Raw genomic sequence first — 19,643 nt, forward strand, 5'->3', positions numbered from 1 at the left:
TTTTACCCCTAGTTAAAGGGTTAAGAGACTTTCCAATAACATTAAATAACTACTCCAAAAGCGATCCAGTTCTTCCACGTTAGATCACGCCAAGCTTTGTATTCCCATAAAACGTGCATGACGCAAGGGAATAAATAATAGAATAAAAGAATGAATAATGCTACCAACCGGGAAAGCGTCAAGCGACGACGAACACACCTCAGGTAATTCAGCCTCGCGAGATTCTCACGATTAGATCAAGAGCGACGAGTGAAATCAAGAGCGACGAGTACGACAAAGGGAGTCTGCGTCGCATCAGCCGGGGGTCCATCACCCGACAAACACACGAGGCAACGATCCCGCTTTTCTGCCGTGCGACCCTGATTGTCACTCGACTGGTGCAAACAATAAATTAATTGTGCCTTGCGAAACGACTCGGTTAGCTTTCGGCGGTCGTGTGCCTGCCGACATGAGGTCCCTCGACATCTCTGAAGAGCCACGTGCCTTTTTATATAATCAGCATCCAGCATCTTTCCCTCTTTCTTTCTTTCTTATTCTCTCCCTCGCTCGCAGTTATCACAAGTGCGTAAAAAGAAGATTCCTAACAGCCATTAACTTCGCTAAAATGACTTGGTCTATTAATAATATAATAACATATCATTCGTATCCTCACTTCGCTCTTTATGAATATAACAAAAAAGATTTATACAGAGACTGCAATTATTATCCTTTTTTAAGATCAATTCTCTGCTAAGTTTGCCAACCGTTTTTAATGTCATAATGTTGGAAATGTGAGGCAAGAATTTACTTTTTGGCCCAGAGGCAGCATCCATTTGTTGAGTCTATTAATTCAGATTATTCTTAATTACAGAATACTTCATTATGCACCACATTATCATAGAATCTGTCTAGAAGACAACCCTCTTAAAAGCCTTCAGTATCTCGACATGGCAGTTTAGGAGATTGACTTTGTTCTCTAATTGATCTGGGATTGAGCTGGATACTAGGAACGTATGATCACGTATTGGCGTAGGCGCTGCGGGCGGCATTCGACAATCGGAACTTTCCGTAACGAGTGATCGCACAATTTCACAGAGTCGTGGCCGCGTCCCATTGAACGGCCGAAGAATTTAACGAGCCGCACGCGGCTTCGAACAGTACGACATCGTCGCCGCACACGACACGATAATGGCACCCCGCCTTGACTCGTCCTGCTTCCAACGTTCTCATTAAACCCGTCAGCGGTGTATTCTTCCGTTCGTTTGCCTTCATGTATCATGGATACGATGAGAACTATCAGAAGTAGAACGTGAAGAAATCATTCCAAGTTCATTCATTGACACGAATGCAAAAACGAATCAATTAGGTAATTAACGTCAAGTTTATCAACGATTGTGAACAATAGAATAATAGAAAAAAATCGTATTTATATTTAATATGATATACTTTTCCCATGGTTTTTTCCGTCATTTTACATGTTAATATAATATAATATAATATCGTAGAAATGTTTTCGTCATTTCTGCATATATTAATATAACATAATATCGTAGAAATTTCAATATTATTCAGAAATTGTTTTCAAATATAATGATATGCTTTCTCTATTCATTTTCTTTTAAAAATGATACATAGTTGAGCTAGGAATTAGGGTAAAATTGATTAAAAGTTAGGAATGCCGAGTACAATTAAAATAGGAAATGGGATTGAGTGTCAATTCCGAGATTCAAGAATTCGAGGCGCGAGACGACTGCACATGCAGACGGTGATTATTTATAGCGCGCGAAAGTAGCAATAATATACTGAAAGTTGGTTCGCGCGGAGGAGAGAGGTGAATAGAGGCCGGGTCGAACAGTGTAGACTGCGGATAATCGCAGAGTGCCTCACCGAGTGGTTTTGTTTCTTCTCGCCCGGGTCGCTCGTAAAAATATGAGACCTGAAAGGAACTTAAAAAAACTTTTATTCTCCGTCTCCGCGTTTACTCTACTGTAAAACGTGCGAGTATTGTGCAAGAGCCCGGTCAGAAAAGTAATGAGGCCGCGCGCAATCGGTGGAGAACCATCGCACAAAGCGTTATTTTTGTTATTACTTCTCTCCTCACAAACTTTCTTCTGTCGTCTGCTCAACATTTTATTTTTTATGTTTCACTTTTATCATGCACACGAGTCCGTGTCGGAAGAAAATAAGAAATCATTAATAAAAATTACTGATGTGGTCCCTAATATAATTTAATATAAATTTTATTTATATTAATTAATATAAATTAATATAAACTCCGTAATATAAATTTTAAATATATGAATCTTTTTTTCAAGTTTTCTTGCGTTAATGTTGCGGCATGTTCATAACGATAAAAATGTTTAGTATTTTATTCTATTTATTGATTTGTTTCTAGTATTTTTATCTTTCAAGATCAATCGTAAAATTTCATAGAAGTGTGCGAGAGAGATTGATTTTTTCTCGGATCATATCTACATGAAGAATAACATTGCGGATTACACGTGGCACCATATAGAGCAACATATGCATCGCTTGAACCGAGGGTTATACCGCACGACTATTATTCCTGACGATTAGGGATATAAACGCGGATTTGGGGTGGCTGGGGATTTAACTAAACTAAACACTTGACAGGTTGCGTGTGCTGTAGAAACATTTGTATCGCGGGGCGTGGTATTTGCTCATCATTAAGATGCGGATTACAGAGATTTAGCCGAGGGGGAGTAACGCAAACCGCGGTAAATCAGACCTGGTTCGGAGGTAGCTCGGAGAAATAATCGAAAGTTACCGTGCGGAATATCAGAGATATATTATATTAGAACGGAAAGTCGATCCCCTTAAAATTCAAACGCAAAATTCTGCATCAAGAATACAAAGTTTTGCGTCTGAAAACCTGCACGAACCTTCCGGTAGCGCAAAACTTTTTTTTATTAATTGTTTTGAAGTTTTAATTCTTAATGCAGAGTTTGGCATCGTTCATTCCAATACAATATTTACAGGTGCACATAAAATAAATGTAAGAGCACGTTATATAGGAACACATGGTTCTAAACGTTCGCATCATCCCCTGATGAATACCGGAAGAACCATTACGGCTCACTCGCTTAGTAACAACAATTTTCGAATTCTTTCTTCCAGATCTTCCTTATCCTATCCCTATCGCAGTTCATTTATCAAGCCATGCTAAAAGCCACGCTTATCACCAACGAATAAACCAGCCCGAGGATGCTGCATCGCGCGAATAATACGCAAAAGTTGCACGCGGGAGCGATAATTCCATCGAGACGGATTAGCGCGCGTGGCGAAGATCGTGCTGGTTGGAGGTGATCCTTGAGACCTGGTAGCGCTAAATCTGCGCCCTGAAAGTGTAGCTGAGGAAAGGCAAGGGCGGCCCTTTGCACGTCGGCGTGACCGGCATGTACATACGAGTCACACACACACATACATACGCGCACCAGGCACGTATATATAGACGTACGTATCGGCGACGGACCTGCGCGCAATCGGGGGCGAAGGGACCGTTTTAGTGGAGTCACCCCCGGTGGTAACCAGGACGACGGCACGCAACGCCGCCCACAATCCCCGGGCTGTCTTGTCCGATGTGTTTGCTCGATGATTTTATGCCAATTACGGCCTATCCTCGCGCCATTGCCTGCACACTACCGGCGCCGCCGGTCACCGGCGACTCCGCTACTTCCGCTACCGGAAGCGACGACTAAGTACCACCACTTCCACCATGGCCAAGCTGCGGGACCACAAGCATGCTCGTTCTGTACGGGATAAGGTGTCGGCACTCGGTATCTACGTTGAAGTATCATTGTTTTCGGGGAAAGATAGTTTTTTGAGAACTTTGTATGGCGCAAAATACGTTTCATACGTTTGTTCATACATTTGGTCTTGAATCGAAACACCTGTTGCGCGGAAGTAAGAATCGTTTACGTCGATTATAATGTACGAATTAATAACGCGCGCACGGTGAAATTGATTCGGGATTTACGGGGATTCAGGACGAATGGTTTTCGTGATGGGGCTTTGCCGGAATACTACAACATACCAACCTATAACGATCTATTTTCTCATGGCGATTAATTCAGGGTAGAATCAAGGTTGTCTCCATCTTAAATAATGAGGTGAAACTTGCTCATGGCAAGAAAAATATTGTAATTAAATTAATAACACTAATGGACAATACGTGATATATAAGAATAATATGCTCGACGTATGTACTGGAAAATAATCAGTTATTTTATCATTTAAGTATATATTAATATTAATCGTTATTTATATATCACTTAAAAGATTTATAAAGATTCTGTCATAATATTATGTAGGTGAGTAATAATTCAAATAAAAAATCTCTTTATAATGCCTAGAGCTCTTTTAAACTCTTCTTATTTACGATTTAACAATTAATTTAACTCGTACAGTAGCAACCTTATCACGCAAATAATTAATTATTTTTCAGTACATATAACATATTTGTTAATCAATTATCTTTGGTACTGCACATTAATTACATCATGATCTTTGTGTGTACATAGATATTCGAGGATCAAAATGTAACGCGTGTTATTGATTAATCAAACACTAAATCGACTAGTACATTTCACAAAGTCTGGCGCATTATCTCCTTTACATCTAATTAAAAAAAGTATTATTAGTATAACGTATCGATAAATGCACGAGAATAATTGTACGTCTCATACATTTGTTTTCCTTGTATAGAGAAGTGCGTCAAGCTGCTTGGAGCAGAAAAGTAATTTTCCCTGCGACGTAAAACACACATCTACGAGACATCTAGACATTCTCTGATAAACCTCCGGCTTTGTCGGCCACTCGAGTGGCCGATAAAGCAGACAGTACTCGAAATTACGTAACACGTATTATTAAAGATGTGCAATAACAAATGATCTCTCATTCACATCGAAATTATTTCTCACGATCCAAAATTATTATTTTTCTATTATATTTTTACGACAGTTCAAAAATATTAAATATTCAAAGCTGTTGCGGACAAGCAAAAATAAATGAATTAAAAATCAATTACGTTTACTTTTGCTTGCAAAATGAGAAAAATTAATTACTATATGTCTAGCTATAATATTGTAGACGTAAACCTTACGTCGCAGCAAAATACTATGAAAATTTTCGGCACGTGAGAATTCTTCATGTGACATGTATTCGATATTAAATCTTACCTTAATATAATAGACATCTGATATTTACATGAAGTCAATGAAGAATTAAGAATCGACAATTAATAATTGCGCGCTTAATTGTGTACGTGTTTTGCAGCTAGTTATGCAACGGAGTACTATACATTAAGGAGTAAACAATAATACTAATAATAATTAGGAGATGACTAACTTAAGAGCTAATGCCTTCGATTACTTAATCTCCGTTTGATTTGATCGATAGTTGGAATCAATCAGTGCCGACCGATCAAACTATCGATTAAACTGACTCGATTGATTGTGGCGTGAGGTTGATCGTCCCAGTTTAGATGCGTCAGAATTTTGATCGAGCCTCGTGATAAGTCCCATAGTGATTCTTGTTCTTGCCGAACTCCTCGTCGAAATTGTCTGCCCCGCTGTACATGGAGAAGCCACGCCGAGAGAGTAATTCCCCTGGCACAATCGTGGGGTTGGTGTAACAAAAGTCCGCCATCATATTCGTCTGCGTATTCAGTTGGTTCGACCTAAATCAGTTTTTATTTTCAACCTCGGACTTTTACTTTTGCCGGAAATGAGAGGAACGTGTACACATGACTGTCGATTAACTGCTTAAATTCGAATCAAACGCAAAACTAAGAATTTTATAGGATGGGAATTATCTTTTAGACATTATTACGATTGTGGAAAACATTGGAACGATGACTACAAGTACTTGGGACCAGGTACAAATACTTAGAATTGTGGAACGAAACCTGGATCAAGCAAGCAATTCCTCCATGTTTTATGAGAAAGGAAGATCTGGAGAGACTTTTGGAAATTTTAGGAACGAATGAAGGTGGACGGGAAACGATGAAGATGCAATTTCCCCACATTGCAAACAAATGCTACTATAATTTTCATTTCTGTTATTTCGTCACTATATCTTTTTGTTTATGCAGATAGATTGGTAAAGTCGAATTGGCTAAAACAATCGAGCAAACAACCGATCTTTGTACGTTCAGGACTTTACGAAGCAGTCAGAAGTTACTCACGAATCAAAGAAGAGGAATTTTAATTGTCATTACCGTTCTGCGTTCTTGGACGAGATAAGCTAAATAATTGCGATCGTGAGCAATAAAGATACACTATCAATGATTCGTCGTCGGCTAAAGTGAATCACAAACGAACATGTATATTTTCCTTCTTGCGGTGGAAATGCAAAAACCTATTAATCCGCGAGTACATGCGTCACGCACTTTTTCGTCCTCCTTTCGCCGTGCAGGTGCACTGCTCAATGGAGCAATCAAGTAATCACCAAATAGTAGATTGTCGGCACGCGCACGTAAAATGCCATTTTACAATACAATTATTATTATTATTATAGGCATATTTAATTAAAATAATTTTTACTACACAATTTTGACATTCTCCTTTACAAAAGTACAAATAGTTAAAACAACAAGTAAAGCTTTTAATTATCTGTACGTTTATTAGACTGCATCGCAAGATAAACGCAAAAACAATTTGACAACCAAAAAATAAAAAAAATATTTGACAACCAAATCGGAAGATGCTCGTTTTGCGAAAACGTTCCACAACGCTAAAACAACCTTCCGACATATTGCACACGGCAGTCCAGTGAAATATTATACGTCACCGAGCGCGTTCTCAGTTTGATTGGATAGTAATGTATATGTTTAGCTAACAGTATGATTTAGTTGTACGGAAATTTTGAAACTCGTTACGCGAGCGCGCCGGGGTACACATTACGTCTCGTCCAGCGAACGCACTTTCACCGCTGCAAAGCATTGCTCATAATAATTTCACAAAAAGTTCGCTCAATGATAGATCAATCGAGTATCATTAATATGTTTGCAGGAGCATTTTTTTGAAACAGGTTTCATTGCGTAATCGGCATTATCGGAGTTCCTAATTCGAGCGACGATGAGGAGCAATACTCACCCGTCCGCGGCTAATCGGTTCACTCTCACGAATAGCGCGATCACCAAAATGAGAAGCACGACAAGCAGGCCGGCGGCAACGCCGCATGCAATGTAAAAATATAGCGTCAATTCCTCGAGAGTCACCTAGAAAGAAGAGTTTTTCGAATGACCTTACCTCCAAGAGGGAACCATCGCCATCGGGTGAAAGACACTCCGATACCGATTATCCACTTAATAAAGAGGCGAATCTCATTTATGGCCTACTTAATCAACTATCTGTTATCGCGATCGAGTTTGCACAACGCATCGAGTTTGCCGTGCCGCGATTTCGACAAACTTCGACGATTAATCGTAACGACAGCGCGAGGGGGGGGGGGAGGGGGTATTAAGCAATCAATATTATTAATAGTGCAGAGCGTGCGTAACTTTGAGGTGCAATATTGTGAAAAGAATTCGCGTCATGCGTGACTGATATCCGTATCCACGAGAGATTTCATAAAGCGCGTTTAATCGCTCGCTGCTATCGGCGCTATCTGCGATTGCCGAGCCGGGAACGCGTAAATTAAAACACCTTCGTTGAATCGCTTCGTATCTCTGTAACATAAGTAGAGAATTTATCTCGCGAATATCTAACTCCGCGAACGCGTGCACTGCATTTCATCGGCTGTTTTTCCGACCTCGCGTGCGCATAGCTGCATCTCTAATAACGAGGTCTGCGAACGGACGTGATCAATTACCACGCGGAATCTACCGGATCGGTGAATATCTTTGTTCTGTTCAATAGAGGGACCAGTCTGAGAGATGACAACCGCGACGTACATATTCGTGATGCGAGCTTTCATCAACATTTTTCCCGGGATTCTGCGTGTGTTTGTTTGACGCAACTCAAGGAAATGAGCAGATACGCATCCTTGTGATTCCTCGCGAAACAAACTCGCACAGTTATCAGCCATTAAAGTGATATTTGCTCACTGATATGGAATTATTGACAGCCCCGTTCGAGATAACAAATCAAACCGTATGCGTCCCGATTGTGCTAAAATCGTGACAGACAATAGAGTTATTATACATACATACATATACATACATACATATACATATATATATATAATGCAACGTGCGTATATCACATATAAAACCGCAAAATAGTGCGATAATTTTATTTTAGCTGCCTGGAAGTTGTTCCTTGCCGACAATTGCCAAATCTGTCGAGCACCGCGATAAAAACTCGCGATTAACCGCGAAGCGCAACGCATCAAGCACAGGCTCAATCGAATTTTTATTGTCGACAAGATAAAGTTTACGATCGCCGGAAACTTACCACAGGTAGAGGTATGGCCATGTTAAACAGGTACCATGTCAGCTTTGCCATGAAGCCACACTAACAACACGACTATTTAACGATAACGCCGAATAAACTGAATAAGTCGACTGAATAAACGGAATTGCTTACATTACATTATCTACGCGGAACGCGCGGCAATTCCGGACGTCCCTACGTCGAAGGCGAGGCGAAACTGTGCGAGCAGGAATTTCGCCGGCAAGAAAAAGAGCAACCTGTCACGCGTGAGAAGTGGCTAAAGTGCCACTTCTAGGACAGATCTTGTTTTAAAAATTTTTAAACTAGGACAGATCTTGTGGGAGATTATTTTTCACTCCAAAAACACCTAAAATCAAGTAAAAAGACCTCAAAATAAGAAACAAACCACAACAAAACCATACAAAATCACAAAAACCTTCAAAATCTGTTTTTTAAATTTTCAAAAAACAGCATTACACTTTTGGCGCACCAGGCATTAGGAGATCATTTTCACATCAAAATCACAAAGTCAAGTAAGTAGGAACTTTACATCTCTCAATTAAGACACTTTAAAAAAAATCAATTTCCCAATTTTCATTTCTGGACCAGATTAAATTGGATGATATTTTAGTTAAAAATTAAGTTTCTAAAGGCTACATAAAAATCATTTACTTTACAGCAAACAAATCTACAAAGATAATACCATTAGATTCAAAAATCGTAAATAAGGAATTCTCCGATTTTTATCGAAAACGATTACCAAATGCTTGCTTTATCTAGATACACTATCCATACAAATCCTGTTACGTTTATTGGAAATTTATTTCCCTTAAAGCCAAATTAAAAGCAGAAAATTAAAAGATGAATGTAAAGAGATCAGTAAATAATAAAGATGGAAAAATTAGACACAATCCTGAGAGAAAATGAAAATCACAACGACTTTCATGATTTCCTATGTATAACTTCCATGCTGTTTATTTTGCAGGTTAATGACTTAAGATGACAGAAGCTTACATTTCTTTAAGAGAGTTGCTTCAAGAAAAATTACCAATGCATATGAATGCTCCTTTGAATTCGAACGGTTACAAACATTTGGAAATGGAGAAATGGGAGAACTTTATAGAGGAAATTGAAGAGGAGTTAGAAAAGCACAATAAAAACTGGTCAAGTAAAAAGCACCAATTTTTTCTCACTTCAAGTGCAAATTTTCTTTTGAATGGCCTGCAAATATAAGCAACGAGGCATTGGTAAAGACATGTGCATGGCAACATATTAAACATTTTGGAATACACAATTCTCGAAGACGAGCAAATTTTACCAGAAGGTGAAGGATTTCTTGACATGTTCACGAGTAGTTGCAAACCTGATTTTGTCTTCGGAAAATACGAAAGTTCTGACGGAGGAATACTTGTTGGCGCAAAATTGTTTTTGATTGTTAAAACCAAAGCAGGCACTTTTGAATCAAAAAACCTTTTGGAAGATTATGTTACACATTCAGGCATAAAATCTACTGTTAATCAAGCTTTCTTCTATTATGCGTGATTCAGGACTAACATATGGAGTACTGAGCACTTATCGTCAAAGTTGGTTTCTGAAGAGAGATAGGTGCAAGTTACTTATAAGCGATGCCTTCGGCCCAGACTCAACAAAACCCACTGAAGCGTATGATATAGTGATAGCTACTCAATTAATTGGCCAGCCTGTCAAAATTGAAGAATTAAGTTAAGCACAGAAGTGTAAAATTATCAACTGCCTAGAGCAAATCCACGCACGAGGTAGATGTCACGGCGACTTCATGGAAAATAATATTCTTACAGATGAAGAAAACTTCTTTTTTGTGGATTTTGGCTTTGCAAAGACTCGTGATTCTCAGAAAGAATTCGAAGCAGAAATGAAAGCTTTAAAGCTCTTGCTTGAAAGAGTTTAGTTCTATTAGAATTTTCTATTACAAACTTTTATAATTTTAAATGTTTATCGCTAATGACTATATTTCAAAATTGCGATGTTAATGTTTATTTGTCTTTTACTAAAGCACATTTGACTTCCTTGTATAGGATACATTAATTTCCTTTTATTAATATTTTGAATCAAGTGTTACGACCCATCGGTATGTCAACAATTATTTTCACAAAAGGGAAACAAATTTCCAGTAAACGTAACAGGATTTGTATGGATAGTGTATCGAGGTAAAGTAAGCATTTGGTAATCGGTTCCGATAAAAATCGTGGAATTCCTTTTTTACGATTTTTGAATCTAAAAGTATTATCTTTGTAGATTTGTTTTGCTGTAAAGTAAATGATTTTTATGTAGCCTTCAAAAACTTAATTTGTAACTGAAATATCATCTCCCAATTTAATCTGGTCCAGAAATGAAAATTGGGAAATTGATTTTTTTTAAAGTGTCTTAATTGAGAGATTTTAAAAATTGTAAAGGTCCTGCTTACTTGACTTTGTGACTTTGATGTGAAAATGATCTCTTAATGTCTAGTGCGCCAAAAATGTATTGCTGTTTTGTTGAAAATTTAAAAACAGATTTTGAAAGTTTTTGTAATTTTGTATGGTTGTGTTGTGGTTGTGTGTTTCTGTGTGGTTATTTTGAGGTTATTTTATGTAATTTTAGGTATTTTTGGAGTGAAAAGTAGGTAATCTCGCACAAGATCTGTCCTAGTTTTGGATTTTTAAAACTGTCTTAAGTGGGAGATTTAAAAAGTGAATTTTTCGTTGAGCTCTTGTGTATACAATTTTAGCTGTTTCTTGTTTGAAAATATATCTTCCACAAGATCTGTCCTATATTAGCCATTTCTTGCGTGTTATTTCGTTGCGCGCACGTTCGCGAGAACGATTTGCGGTTAGGGACCGTGCGATCGGCACCGGAATCACCGACTGATATGTAAACACCAGGAAAGTGAGAGAAAAACTGTGGCGACTGTACTTACCATCGTGGGCATGAATCAACCAGCCGAATCCGTGTACGGTCGTCTTGTCATACCTCGCGCGCAATGTCGTCCACCTGAGATGCGTCGCGCTTGCTCAAGATACCGATATCAGCGCGTTATCGCGATTGTTCTGCCGTATCTGCCGCAGCAACGATGACATCGTAGAACACCTGAGATGCTAAAATAGACGCTTATCGTGAATCCGCGACCGCGATCGGCCGCGACAAAGGATTTCCCTCCAATTCGCTAAGGAATCCCTCTTGCACGATAGTCGTTGATCTACGATGACGATGATGACGACGAATAGGATATGGACGGTAGAAAATGACAAGTAGGATTGCGATGAGGGAAGAATAGCTCGAGAGGCAGATAGGGAGAAAGAGAAGGGAGATGGAAGAGAGAGGAACACGTGGAGAACCGCCAGACAATTCGGTCTCTCCCGACTTCCGGCCCGCCGGTCCTACGTTATCAGTGGCAGTATCGATGATCCGGCACCGTTCGTTCAACAGGTGCGGGACGGCCGGTCAGTTAAATGAGCACTAAGCGATATCGTCGGGAGCGAGGTGAGGCAAAGCGGTGGTAACGCGGTGCCAGCTAAGCAATGCTGAATGCTGATAAACCCCTCCAGAGCAACCGCGACCACGGATGTGTGTACACACGTGTACAGCGACCTGTGTCTCTCTTTTTTTCTTTCTCCATCCCTCTCTTCCTCTCTCCCTCCCCCTCCCCCTCTCTCTGAGTGTCTCATGGGGGCCCATCCGCGGCGGGGCCCTCCTCCGCGCTCTCACCTCTCGCAAGAGAGAGACACACGTCTCTCACGTGGGCAGGAATGCCTAGGAATGAATGCGTAATTTATCATTGCTTTTACTCATTTCCTAACAGATATCGATAACGACACTCATTCGCGATAACAGAATGTCGCGAGCTACTCCTGTGAATCAGAAGAGGCGTCCAAGTTCAATAAGCTACTCGCAGAAAACTGAAATATCGCGAGCATCAATACCGTTTGATAATACTGATAGCATTGATAGCACTGGTAGCGAAGAAGCGTTACAAGTCACAGTGGGAAATTCTTAAACCCAATGAGCTTTATTGAAATTCCTAATCAGCCAGTATCGAATCTCACAATCATACCAATAATGTCACTAGACATTTTCTTGAGTAATATTAATAATTTTTCAAAATTTTAATTCAAAATAATGCTAAATCTGAAGAAGAAGATTTATATTTCTGAGGTTTAATCCATTAAAATTGAAATTTGCAATCAATTAAATGTTTGTAATATTTCCTAATATTTTTATTTCTAATATTTTACCATTGACACAATTGTGTTTTTCTTAATCTATCACGTACTGTTGAGAAGTGGAGTGCAATTATGGGGAATCACTCATTATGGGAAAGAACAGGAATTTCCATTTTAAGGTAAGGCATGTCGACGCAATCTCTCGATAACAATGTACATCACACTTGAAGAAACGGAAACGAAAGTACGTATAAGGTTTACCTTGCTCGTGTTACTTTAATTCAACGCTATGCTTTAAGCAGTTTTACGACTCATTGTTTGCGCTTAAACACTCGTGTAGCAGACGAAGATATATTATTGATTACAAAATCGAATTCCCGGGAACGCCGGGAATATACTTATAAGTATAGGAACGCGCTGTTGTGCGCCAGTGTTCCCCTCTCCCTCATGAAAGAAGAAACGGCGTATCGACTTGTGAATATGCAGGCATAGGAAACGAATGGACGTGGGACTCGCCCATAAACCACCGCACAACTGCACAATGGCCTATGTATAAATATTATACGCTTGTATACGTTGACGTTACCATCCCGCAACGGACAAAAATTTTATTCAAGACTTTCCCTTTCGCTCACGCAAGCGAACATCGACATCGTAACATCGTTGCTGTCATGTACATTACATCACACTGAACGTCACAATCGCATCTAAGCTCTGCGATTGTACAAGATAGTAGATAGGAACAATACTTAAATTACTTAAATTATCTTAAATTAGATATAGATACAATGTATGTATATTATAAACACTTATTCCTATTTGAATAAAAGATTTGAATAAAAAATATTCAATGTTAAGTATGATAACTGTTTTACCCTGAAGTTATCGAATTTCAAGGCAATTATTTAATTGTCTAGAAATTATTATTTAATTATAAATATTCGAATTATCGTACAAATTATTTTTCACATCTCTCGCACATTTCATGTATCAACTAATGTTTCATGTATTCTAATAAATAAATCATATCAATTTTATAATGTCAATTTCTCCTAGAGAGCTTAATTGTCTTAATTATTCTCTTAATTTCACTCGTCAGTTGTACTTGGAAAATTCGAAAAATTTTTACACTTTGAATTGTCAGTATTCCTATGTTGTAACACATTTAGAAAAACTGTAAAAACTGTTTGACGCGCATCGTCTCACACGTCGATGAGAGCGACAGGGCCGTCGCTCTTTTGCACGAAAGTGTGTAAACTCATGAGCCAGTGTAACGCGTAAGGAAGAGACATACAAAGACTCACGTATAGATAGTAGGGAATGGGACGAGTAGAGCCGAAGGGACAGAACCACAAACCTCTCCTGGTACCGTCTCGTATGTGATGGCTCAGGAAGGCGGCCAGTATCACCCAGGAAGTCTGCTCCAGTACCGGAGAGTGGAAAGCGTTGGACAGCGATATAAAAAGTGCCCACAGCATGATGGGAATTGTGGTGCAGTGCAGAAACGGCCGTTTCTGCAGATGCGTCGCGTCCTGAAAAAAAATAAGATGAAATAAAAATTAATGATGGAAAACAAAAAAATTTTCAGAGGTAAAATGTAAATATACATGTCGAACGATTTTATTAATTTATTCTGCAAAGTTTTCTAGTAAAATTTACATTTTATAAGTTTATGCTTGCTTCTTTTGTTATAATTCATATTTAATATTATATTATTATATTTAATATTTAACTGAATTAATATTAATTAAATTGATATTTTAATAAGTTCAACAATTTAGAACGCTTAATAATTTTTATTAATAATAATTAAAAGTAAAATAAATATATACCGAATAGGACCCACTTTTCCTATCATCTCCTTATCACTCTTCACGTAAGTTATCAAGGACATTGTCCCGAGAAACATTCAAGAGATTTTAGCCGTTGCTAAAATATCCTTGACCACTTATGTGAAGGACAAGGTCAAGGTGAAGGAAGTAGGTCGCCTACTCGATACATCTCGATATATCTCGAAATTATTCGCAGAAATACAAATTGTCGGCGCATCTGCGCCATATTACTCAAATAAATACAAAACAGCTGCACACGAAGATTTATTGTGCCGTCGTTTCCCTATCCCCGTCCGTTATCACAAGCGCCGGTCAGTCTTTGAACCAGCCTTCAAACTAATCGATCTTATATACGCTACTTACATGGATGTGCCAGCTGCGCGCCGCGATAAAGTGATCGAGATCGATGAAGGACGCCAGTAGGAAGCAGGAGAATATGCTGTCCAGATTGCGCGCGACGTACTTTCGCGACAGGATGACAATCAGCGTCCACGTGAGGCCGCCCACGGTCGCGTGCGTCGCGTTGTCAAACGCCGCGCGCTCCGGCTCGCTCTTGCCGTATCGCAGCCCGAAGTCGCCGAGGATCGAGCAAGCGCCAATCGCGCACGTCAGAATTGCGCGCAGCCAGAGCTCGCGCACGCAGCACCACATCGCGCGCGTTTTTTCTCCGGCAACTCGTCGCCGACGATCGCGATCGATCGTTAAATCGTGGCTCGCGCGAAAGAATTCGCGGAACGCGAGAATCTCCAAACAAAAACGTCACCGGTGACGGTCCGCCATCTTGATTGTCCCCGCGGCGCGCAAGTCAACTGAAGTGTGGCGCGCGAAACGACGACCACGTGATCTTTGAATCGCCGCTCGGAGCATCGTCTTGGCCGAATTGAATTTCGCGCTGCGGATAAATCGAAAATAGTCGCACCGCACACACGGAACACGCCTACGCATCCACTCACCACACACACACACACACGCACGCTTAGCAGCACTTACACGGCATGGAAATTTTATTTCTCAATATTGGCAGTCCTGATAAGGCAGCTTCGCGCGTACGCCGCCGGGCGGCGTACCGTCGACCGTAAATTCCGAGATTCCGAATTGCCGACGAAATTTTGGATCCCGTTGACTGCCGATTCTCTTTTTATCATTCTGTGATAAACGTAGCCCCGGGATATGAACATCCCCTCGAGTCTCGCCTTGAACAGCCGATTCGCTAGCTGATCATCGTACGACGAGATCGTCGCCGCGAGCTTTTCCGCCGTAGCTGCCGAGTCCACCATAATTGCTCACGAGTCGAAAATCTAGAAAGTTTTGACGGCGACCGCTCCGAGGACGTGATAAGAGACGGGCGCTATTTTGACTTGACGCTTTCGCTCGTCGAGGCTGAACTGTATTTCCTGAAGGAATTTCCCTCGAAGAGAAGCTCGAGCGTGCAAAAACAACCGAGAAGCCCTCAGAATGGTAATCATCCGATTAATTATTCGATCAATCATCTAGTCTGTATTTTCGAAAAAGTTCGTCGTACTCGAGGCGGCCTCGGCGGTTATCGCGCAGTTGGTTCTACAACGCTTCGGTCTTCGCCTCTCGCGACTTTCGTCTTCCATATTTACGTTTATGCTTGTTGCGTACCGGCTAGCATGTGCGTTGAATTAATATCGCAAGATTTCTAAAGAATTTATGCGAGATGAGATTGTTTTCCTCGAAGAATCGTGATTAATCGCTCCTTGGTACCGGAAATGGCTGATTGGCAGGTGATGGCTGGTAGAATCGTGATTTCCGAGGATATAAACGTTTAAGCAAATAATAATTATCAATTACTTTGACTGTATTATATTTATATATTTTCTTTTATGCTGTTTTAATATTTTTTTATGTCTATTCAGTGCTTCTCACCCTTTTATTGCTACATTAAATTCTGCAATAATGTAGAATCCTTCTTTATATTTGCAGTCGGTGGGAGGCAAGCGAGAGGAGTTCCGCAGGTACCTAGAGAAGTGTGGCGTGATGGACGCCCTCACGAGGATCCTCGTATCACTGTACGAGGAAACCGAGAAGCCAGCTGACGCCTTGGAGTATCCTTGTCTCATTATCAATCCAACCCCAACATCACCCTCGACTAGATCAAACTACCAGAATAACATTCTCAATTATTCCCAATTATTTGTGCAACGATAGGTCGCTCGTTCTCTCAGGCTTCTCGCGTTTGATTTCCTTATCGTGCCACAGTTACATACGCAAGAACCTTGGAAGCATCATCGAAGATGATCCATCAGAGGTCGACAATCTGAAGAAGGAGCTAGAGGAGTCCAAAGCCAAGATCGTCGAACTGAAGTCGAAGCTGCTCAAGTACGAGCCAGAGGAGGTGAAGGTGGACTAACCACCGAGATGATGGACGACGTGCATTCATTCGACCAGAGTTCATACTAGTCCCGCTTGGACACTGGCTCTCACCGGGCCAGCCTGACCACATGTGCCTTATTACTATAATAAATGACACTCTAAGAAAGCTAGGATGTAAGACAAATTACCAAAACTATCGTGCAAACATTCCATTGCGTGTATACATTCTCGTTTCATTTCCCTCGTACTTCATTTCTTCTTAATTGTTTAAGCGGACGAAAGTCTAGTTCCTAAGTTCCACTCGCGTAAGTAAGTTTCTTTCCTAAGGACAAATTTCATCATGTAATAATAAAGCGAACGCCCTCCCCGTACTTATATTAACGCGTACATGTGTAGTCTGCGTACACAGCTTGTACAAAATTGATCTCAGAGTTCGAATAAATAATATGTCTTTCACGTTTATTACGACACTTGTATTATTGAGTGTGCGCTTGATTCATTTACATCTCTGACATCCCTATTGTTATGGCAAAATTATGAAAACGGAAGAGGATAATTTTATTTATCGATCGTCGCGATACGTAAATGCATATATGATCGATCTATAAGTTCATAAATGATATAGTGTTACATCGACGGTGCACGAGACACGTATTTAAAAATCCATATACACTTGCAACGATGCGTGACATAGTAATAAATATTGATTCACGAAGGATTCGCAGAAATTATTTTCCGGGTCTTTTGTTCTTCAGGAATATCGACGTCGGCTGTTCTACACGTCGCAAGTTGGATTCTTCATGATGTGTGATGGATGATGACGCCCTGGAAAATTTAACGGAATTAGGAACGAAGATCCAGACGACTCCGGGATGATCCCCTTAAGGGGATGCTGGAGTTGCTAGTGAACTATTTTTTCACTATAGCGATGGTAATTGCAGTTTCGAAAATTCTCTTTATTGCTTGTGCAGAATAAAAAATCCTTTTCCACAAATGAAGTATAGCTAGAAAGAAAGTCCGCTCTACAGGACTTTATATTCAAAATGGAAAAAAGTTAAAAACTTACATTTGTCTTTTTTAACTTTTTTCCATTTTGAATATAAAGTCCTGTAGAGCGGACTTTCTTTCTATCTATACTTCATTTGTGGAAAAGGATTTTTTATTCTGCACAAGCAATAAAGAGAATTTTCGAAACTGCAATTACCATCACTATAGTGAAAAAATAGTTCACTAGCAACTCCAGCATCCCCTTAAGACCTTCTCCTCGGTTACCTTGCGGGCTCTAGGCGAGAATTTCATGCGAGCCGGACCGAGTTTGATTATCTCATGTGGACTTCGCGGCCTGTCTGCGCTTCACGTTCCAGTTGTAGATGCGCGCGATGTTCACCTCCATCGTGGTGTACTGATCCCGGACGAAGTCGAGATCATGCTCGACGTAGCCCAGGTTCTTCTTGGCCGCCTCGATGTTATTGGTCAGTACCTCCTGCGCGTCGTCTAAAGTATACTCTAGCATCACATTGGCGCCCAGCCACAGGCACACTTTATCTGTGGGTGGTATCACCGCCTTCATGTAGACCTGCTCGGATAGCAGGAACTGTGTTTCCATGGTGTTGCTGTTGCTCTTGATAGCCTGTAGCTTCTCGATCATCTCCAGGGACCTCTCCAGGTCCGGTATCTGCGCCTTCAAGTGCCTCCTCTTGTTGGTCAGATTGTACTCCATGAACTTGTACTTGCCGAGGCTCTCGTCGAACCTCCTGAGTACCTTGTCGACGGACTCGTTCTCCGGGCTCGCCATGAAGGCCTCGACATCGTCCTGAAAACGCACAACGAGTGGGCGACTCGGCATCAATATTTATTTCGATAAATATGTAAAATATAATTTATATAATATTTAAATATAAATTATACGTATAAATGTAAGGATAAATATAGAGAGTAATTGATCGAGAAGCGAGTTCAGCAGAGCCACTGGGAAACGCTAAGAATGCATTTTTCGCGACCATATAAGGCTCGATCAATTGATCGGAACTTCGAACGATCGATGCGCACGTGAAGAATGATTTCAATCAACGCAAATGGAATAAATTAAATGGAGATTCGTTTCTCTTGATATTTTTTCACTCGTCCCGCGATCTATGCTTTGTTACGCGGAGGAAATAATTAAAATAATGACGAAGAACGCTCGACGTCGACTTGGGACAAGTTTAGGAATAATGATCCTGATTCCGCGAGTGCAAACAATTTTCCCCGCGCATCTGTAAATTATATATTAACAAATTGCACATACGACAAAATCAGCCTCCGGGATCCCGGCGTATGATTTTTTATCCTTGCCCAGTTCGTCCTCCACTTTATTGTCACCAACCTCCATCTTGAATCTTCTGTGCTATAGTGTGCTATGAGATTCACAAGCGCTCGTACGGCCGAGCTGGTTCTCATGAAACGATTCGACGAAAACTTAGGACTGCTCTTCAACCGCATGACGTGACTCCATCTGCATTTAAAATTTTGTACTAACTTGGTGTGATCCAATTGGCGTTTCAAATGTCTCGAAATATTTTCTATCCTTTTCCTTCTTTCAAATAAAAAAAAGGAAGAAAGCGTTTTGAATTATTTGGAGGGCCAACCGGACTCCAGTCTTTTTTTAATCAGATGCAATAAATGGTGAAAAATTTGCCTAATTTTTAGAAATATGTATTTTTCAAACAAACTTTAATAAAAGTTAAAAATGGTAAAATATTATAAAAATATTACAAAAGGATATATAAATGATTTTAGATTTATTTATGTATATTAGAAATCAGCTGATTTTTGGAATCGATACCTGGCGGTCTCTGCTGGCAAGCCTTTCAATTAACACGTGTGGATGAAGGATTGACAATCCTTAACAAAACTTTTCTGATATTTTTCAATATAGTATG

The 19,643-nt window shown here is 40.1% G+C and overlaps 4 protein-coding genes across 7 annotated transcripts in view; 1 reads left to right on the forward strand and 3 right to left on the reverse strand.

Moving 5' to 3' along the window:
- Nucleotides 1-12,543, reverse strand: part of LOC105284399 — a 47,622-nt gene extending 35,079 nt beyond the window's left edge. The window contains exons 1-3 of one of the 3 annotated variants that reach the window (XM_011347861.3): nucleotides 11,311-12,543; nucleotides 7,095-7,219; nucleotides 2,364-5,677 (exon numbers count right to left, since the gene is read on the reverse strand). In XM_011347861.3, the coding sequence (XP_011346163.1) occupies nucleotides 5,488-5,677; nucleotides 7,095-7,219; nucleotides 11,311-11,322 (327 nt within the window). In that variant the 5' untranslated portion in view covers nucleotides 11,323-12,543 and the 3' untranslated portion in view covers nucleotides 2,364-5,487. Of the gene's footprint in view, nucleotides 1-2,363; nucleotides 5,678-7,094; nucleotides 7,220-8,396; nucleotides 8,764-11,310 lie in introns of those variants that run through there. The other 2 variants (XM_011347860.3, XM_011347862.3) reach the window with 2 other exon arrangements.
- A 49-nt stretch (nucleotides 12,544-12,592) lies between these two features.
- Nucleotides 12,593-15,198, reverse strand: LOC105284397 (transmembrane protein 267). Its single transcript, XM_011347855.2, has 2 exons — nucleotides 14,749-15,198; nucleotides 12,593-14,085 (listed from the first exon to the last, which is right to left on the reverse strand). The coding sequence occupies exons 1-2, from the start codon at nucleotides 15,034-15,036 to the stop codon at nucleotides 13,756-13,758; spliced, it is 618 nt and encodes a 205-aa protein (XP_011346157.1). The 5' UTR covers nucleotides 15,037-15,198; the 3' UTR covers nucleotides 12,593-13,755.
- A 238-nt stretch (nucleotides 15,199-15,436) lies between these two features.
- Nucleotides 15,437-17,184, forward strand: LOC105284394 (c-Myc-binding protein). Of its 2 annotated transcripts, none has more exons than XM_011347853.3 (3): nucleotides 15,437-15,843; nucleotides 16,333-16,454; nucleotides 16,609-17,184. In XM_011347853.3, the coding sequence occupies exons 1-3, from the start codon at nucleotides 15,841-15,843 to the stop codon at nucleotides 16,757-16,759; spliced, it is 276 nt and encodes a 91-aa protein (XP_011346155.1). In that variant the 5' UTR covers nucleotides 15,437-15,840; the 3' UTR covers nucleotides 16,760-17,184. The 2 variants fall into 2 exon arrangements, with proteins under 2 accessions (XP_011346155.1, XP_011346154.1); XM_011347852.3 differs by lacking the exon at nucleotides 15,437-15,843 and adding an exon at nucleotides 16,002-16,133.
- LOC105284396 (prefoldin subunit 3) lies at nucleotides 17,179-19,154 on the reverse strand. The gene is made up of 3 exons (XM_011347854.3): nucleotides 19,010-19,154; nucleotides 17,995-18,535; nucleotides 17,179-17,547 (listed from the first exon to the last, which is right to left on the reverse strand). Exons 1-2 carry the CDS (start codon nucleotides 19,091-19,093, stop codon nucleotides 18,047-18,049), a joined length of 573 nt encoding a protein of 190 aa, XP_011346156.1. The 5' UTR covers nucleotides 19,094-19,154; the 3' UTR covers nucleotides 17,179-17,547; nucleotides 17,995-18,046.
- Nucleotides 19,155-19,643: the final 489 nt, after the last annotated feature.

Source organism: Ooceraea biroi, chromosome 3, assembly GCF_003672135.1.
Source record: "Ooceraea biroi isolate clonal line C1 chromosome 3, Obir_v5.4, whole genome shotgun sequence".
Lineage (NCBI taxonomy): Eukaryota > Metazoa > Arthropoda > Insecta > Hymenoptera > Formicidae > Ooceraea > Ooceraea biroi.

Bases quoted from the DNA above. Each gene is read 5' to 3' on its own strand.
- LOC105284397 (XM_011347855.2), bottom strand. From the start codon at position 15,036: ATGTGGTGCTGCGTGCGCGAGCTCTGGCTGCGCGCAATTCTGACGTGC. The intron at 14,086-14,748 runs GTAAGTAGCGTA...ATTTTTTTTCAG, and splicing joins CGCGCAGCTGGCACATCCAT to GACGCGACGCATCTGCAGAA.
- LOC105284394 (XM_011347852.3), top strand. The intron at 16,455-16,608 runs GTATCCTTGTCT...ATCGTGCCACAG, and splicing joins AAGCCAGCTGACGCCTTGGA to TTACATACGCAAGAACCTTG.
- LOC105284396 (XM_011347854.3), bottom strand. From the start codon at position 19,093: ATGGAGGTTGGTGACAATAAAGTGGAGGACGAACTGGGCAAGGATAAA. The intron at 18,536-19,009 runs GTATGTGCAATT...GTGCGTTTTCAG, and splicing joins TCCCGGAGGCTGATTTTGTC to GACGATGTCGAGGCCTTCAT.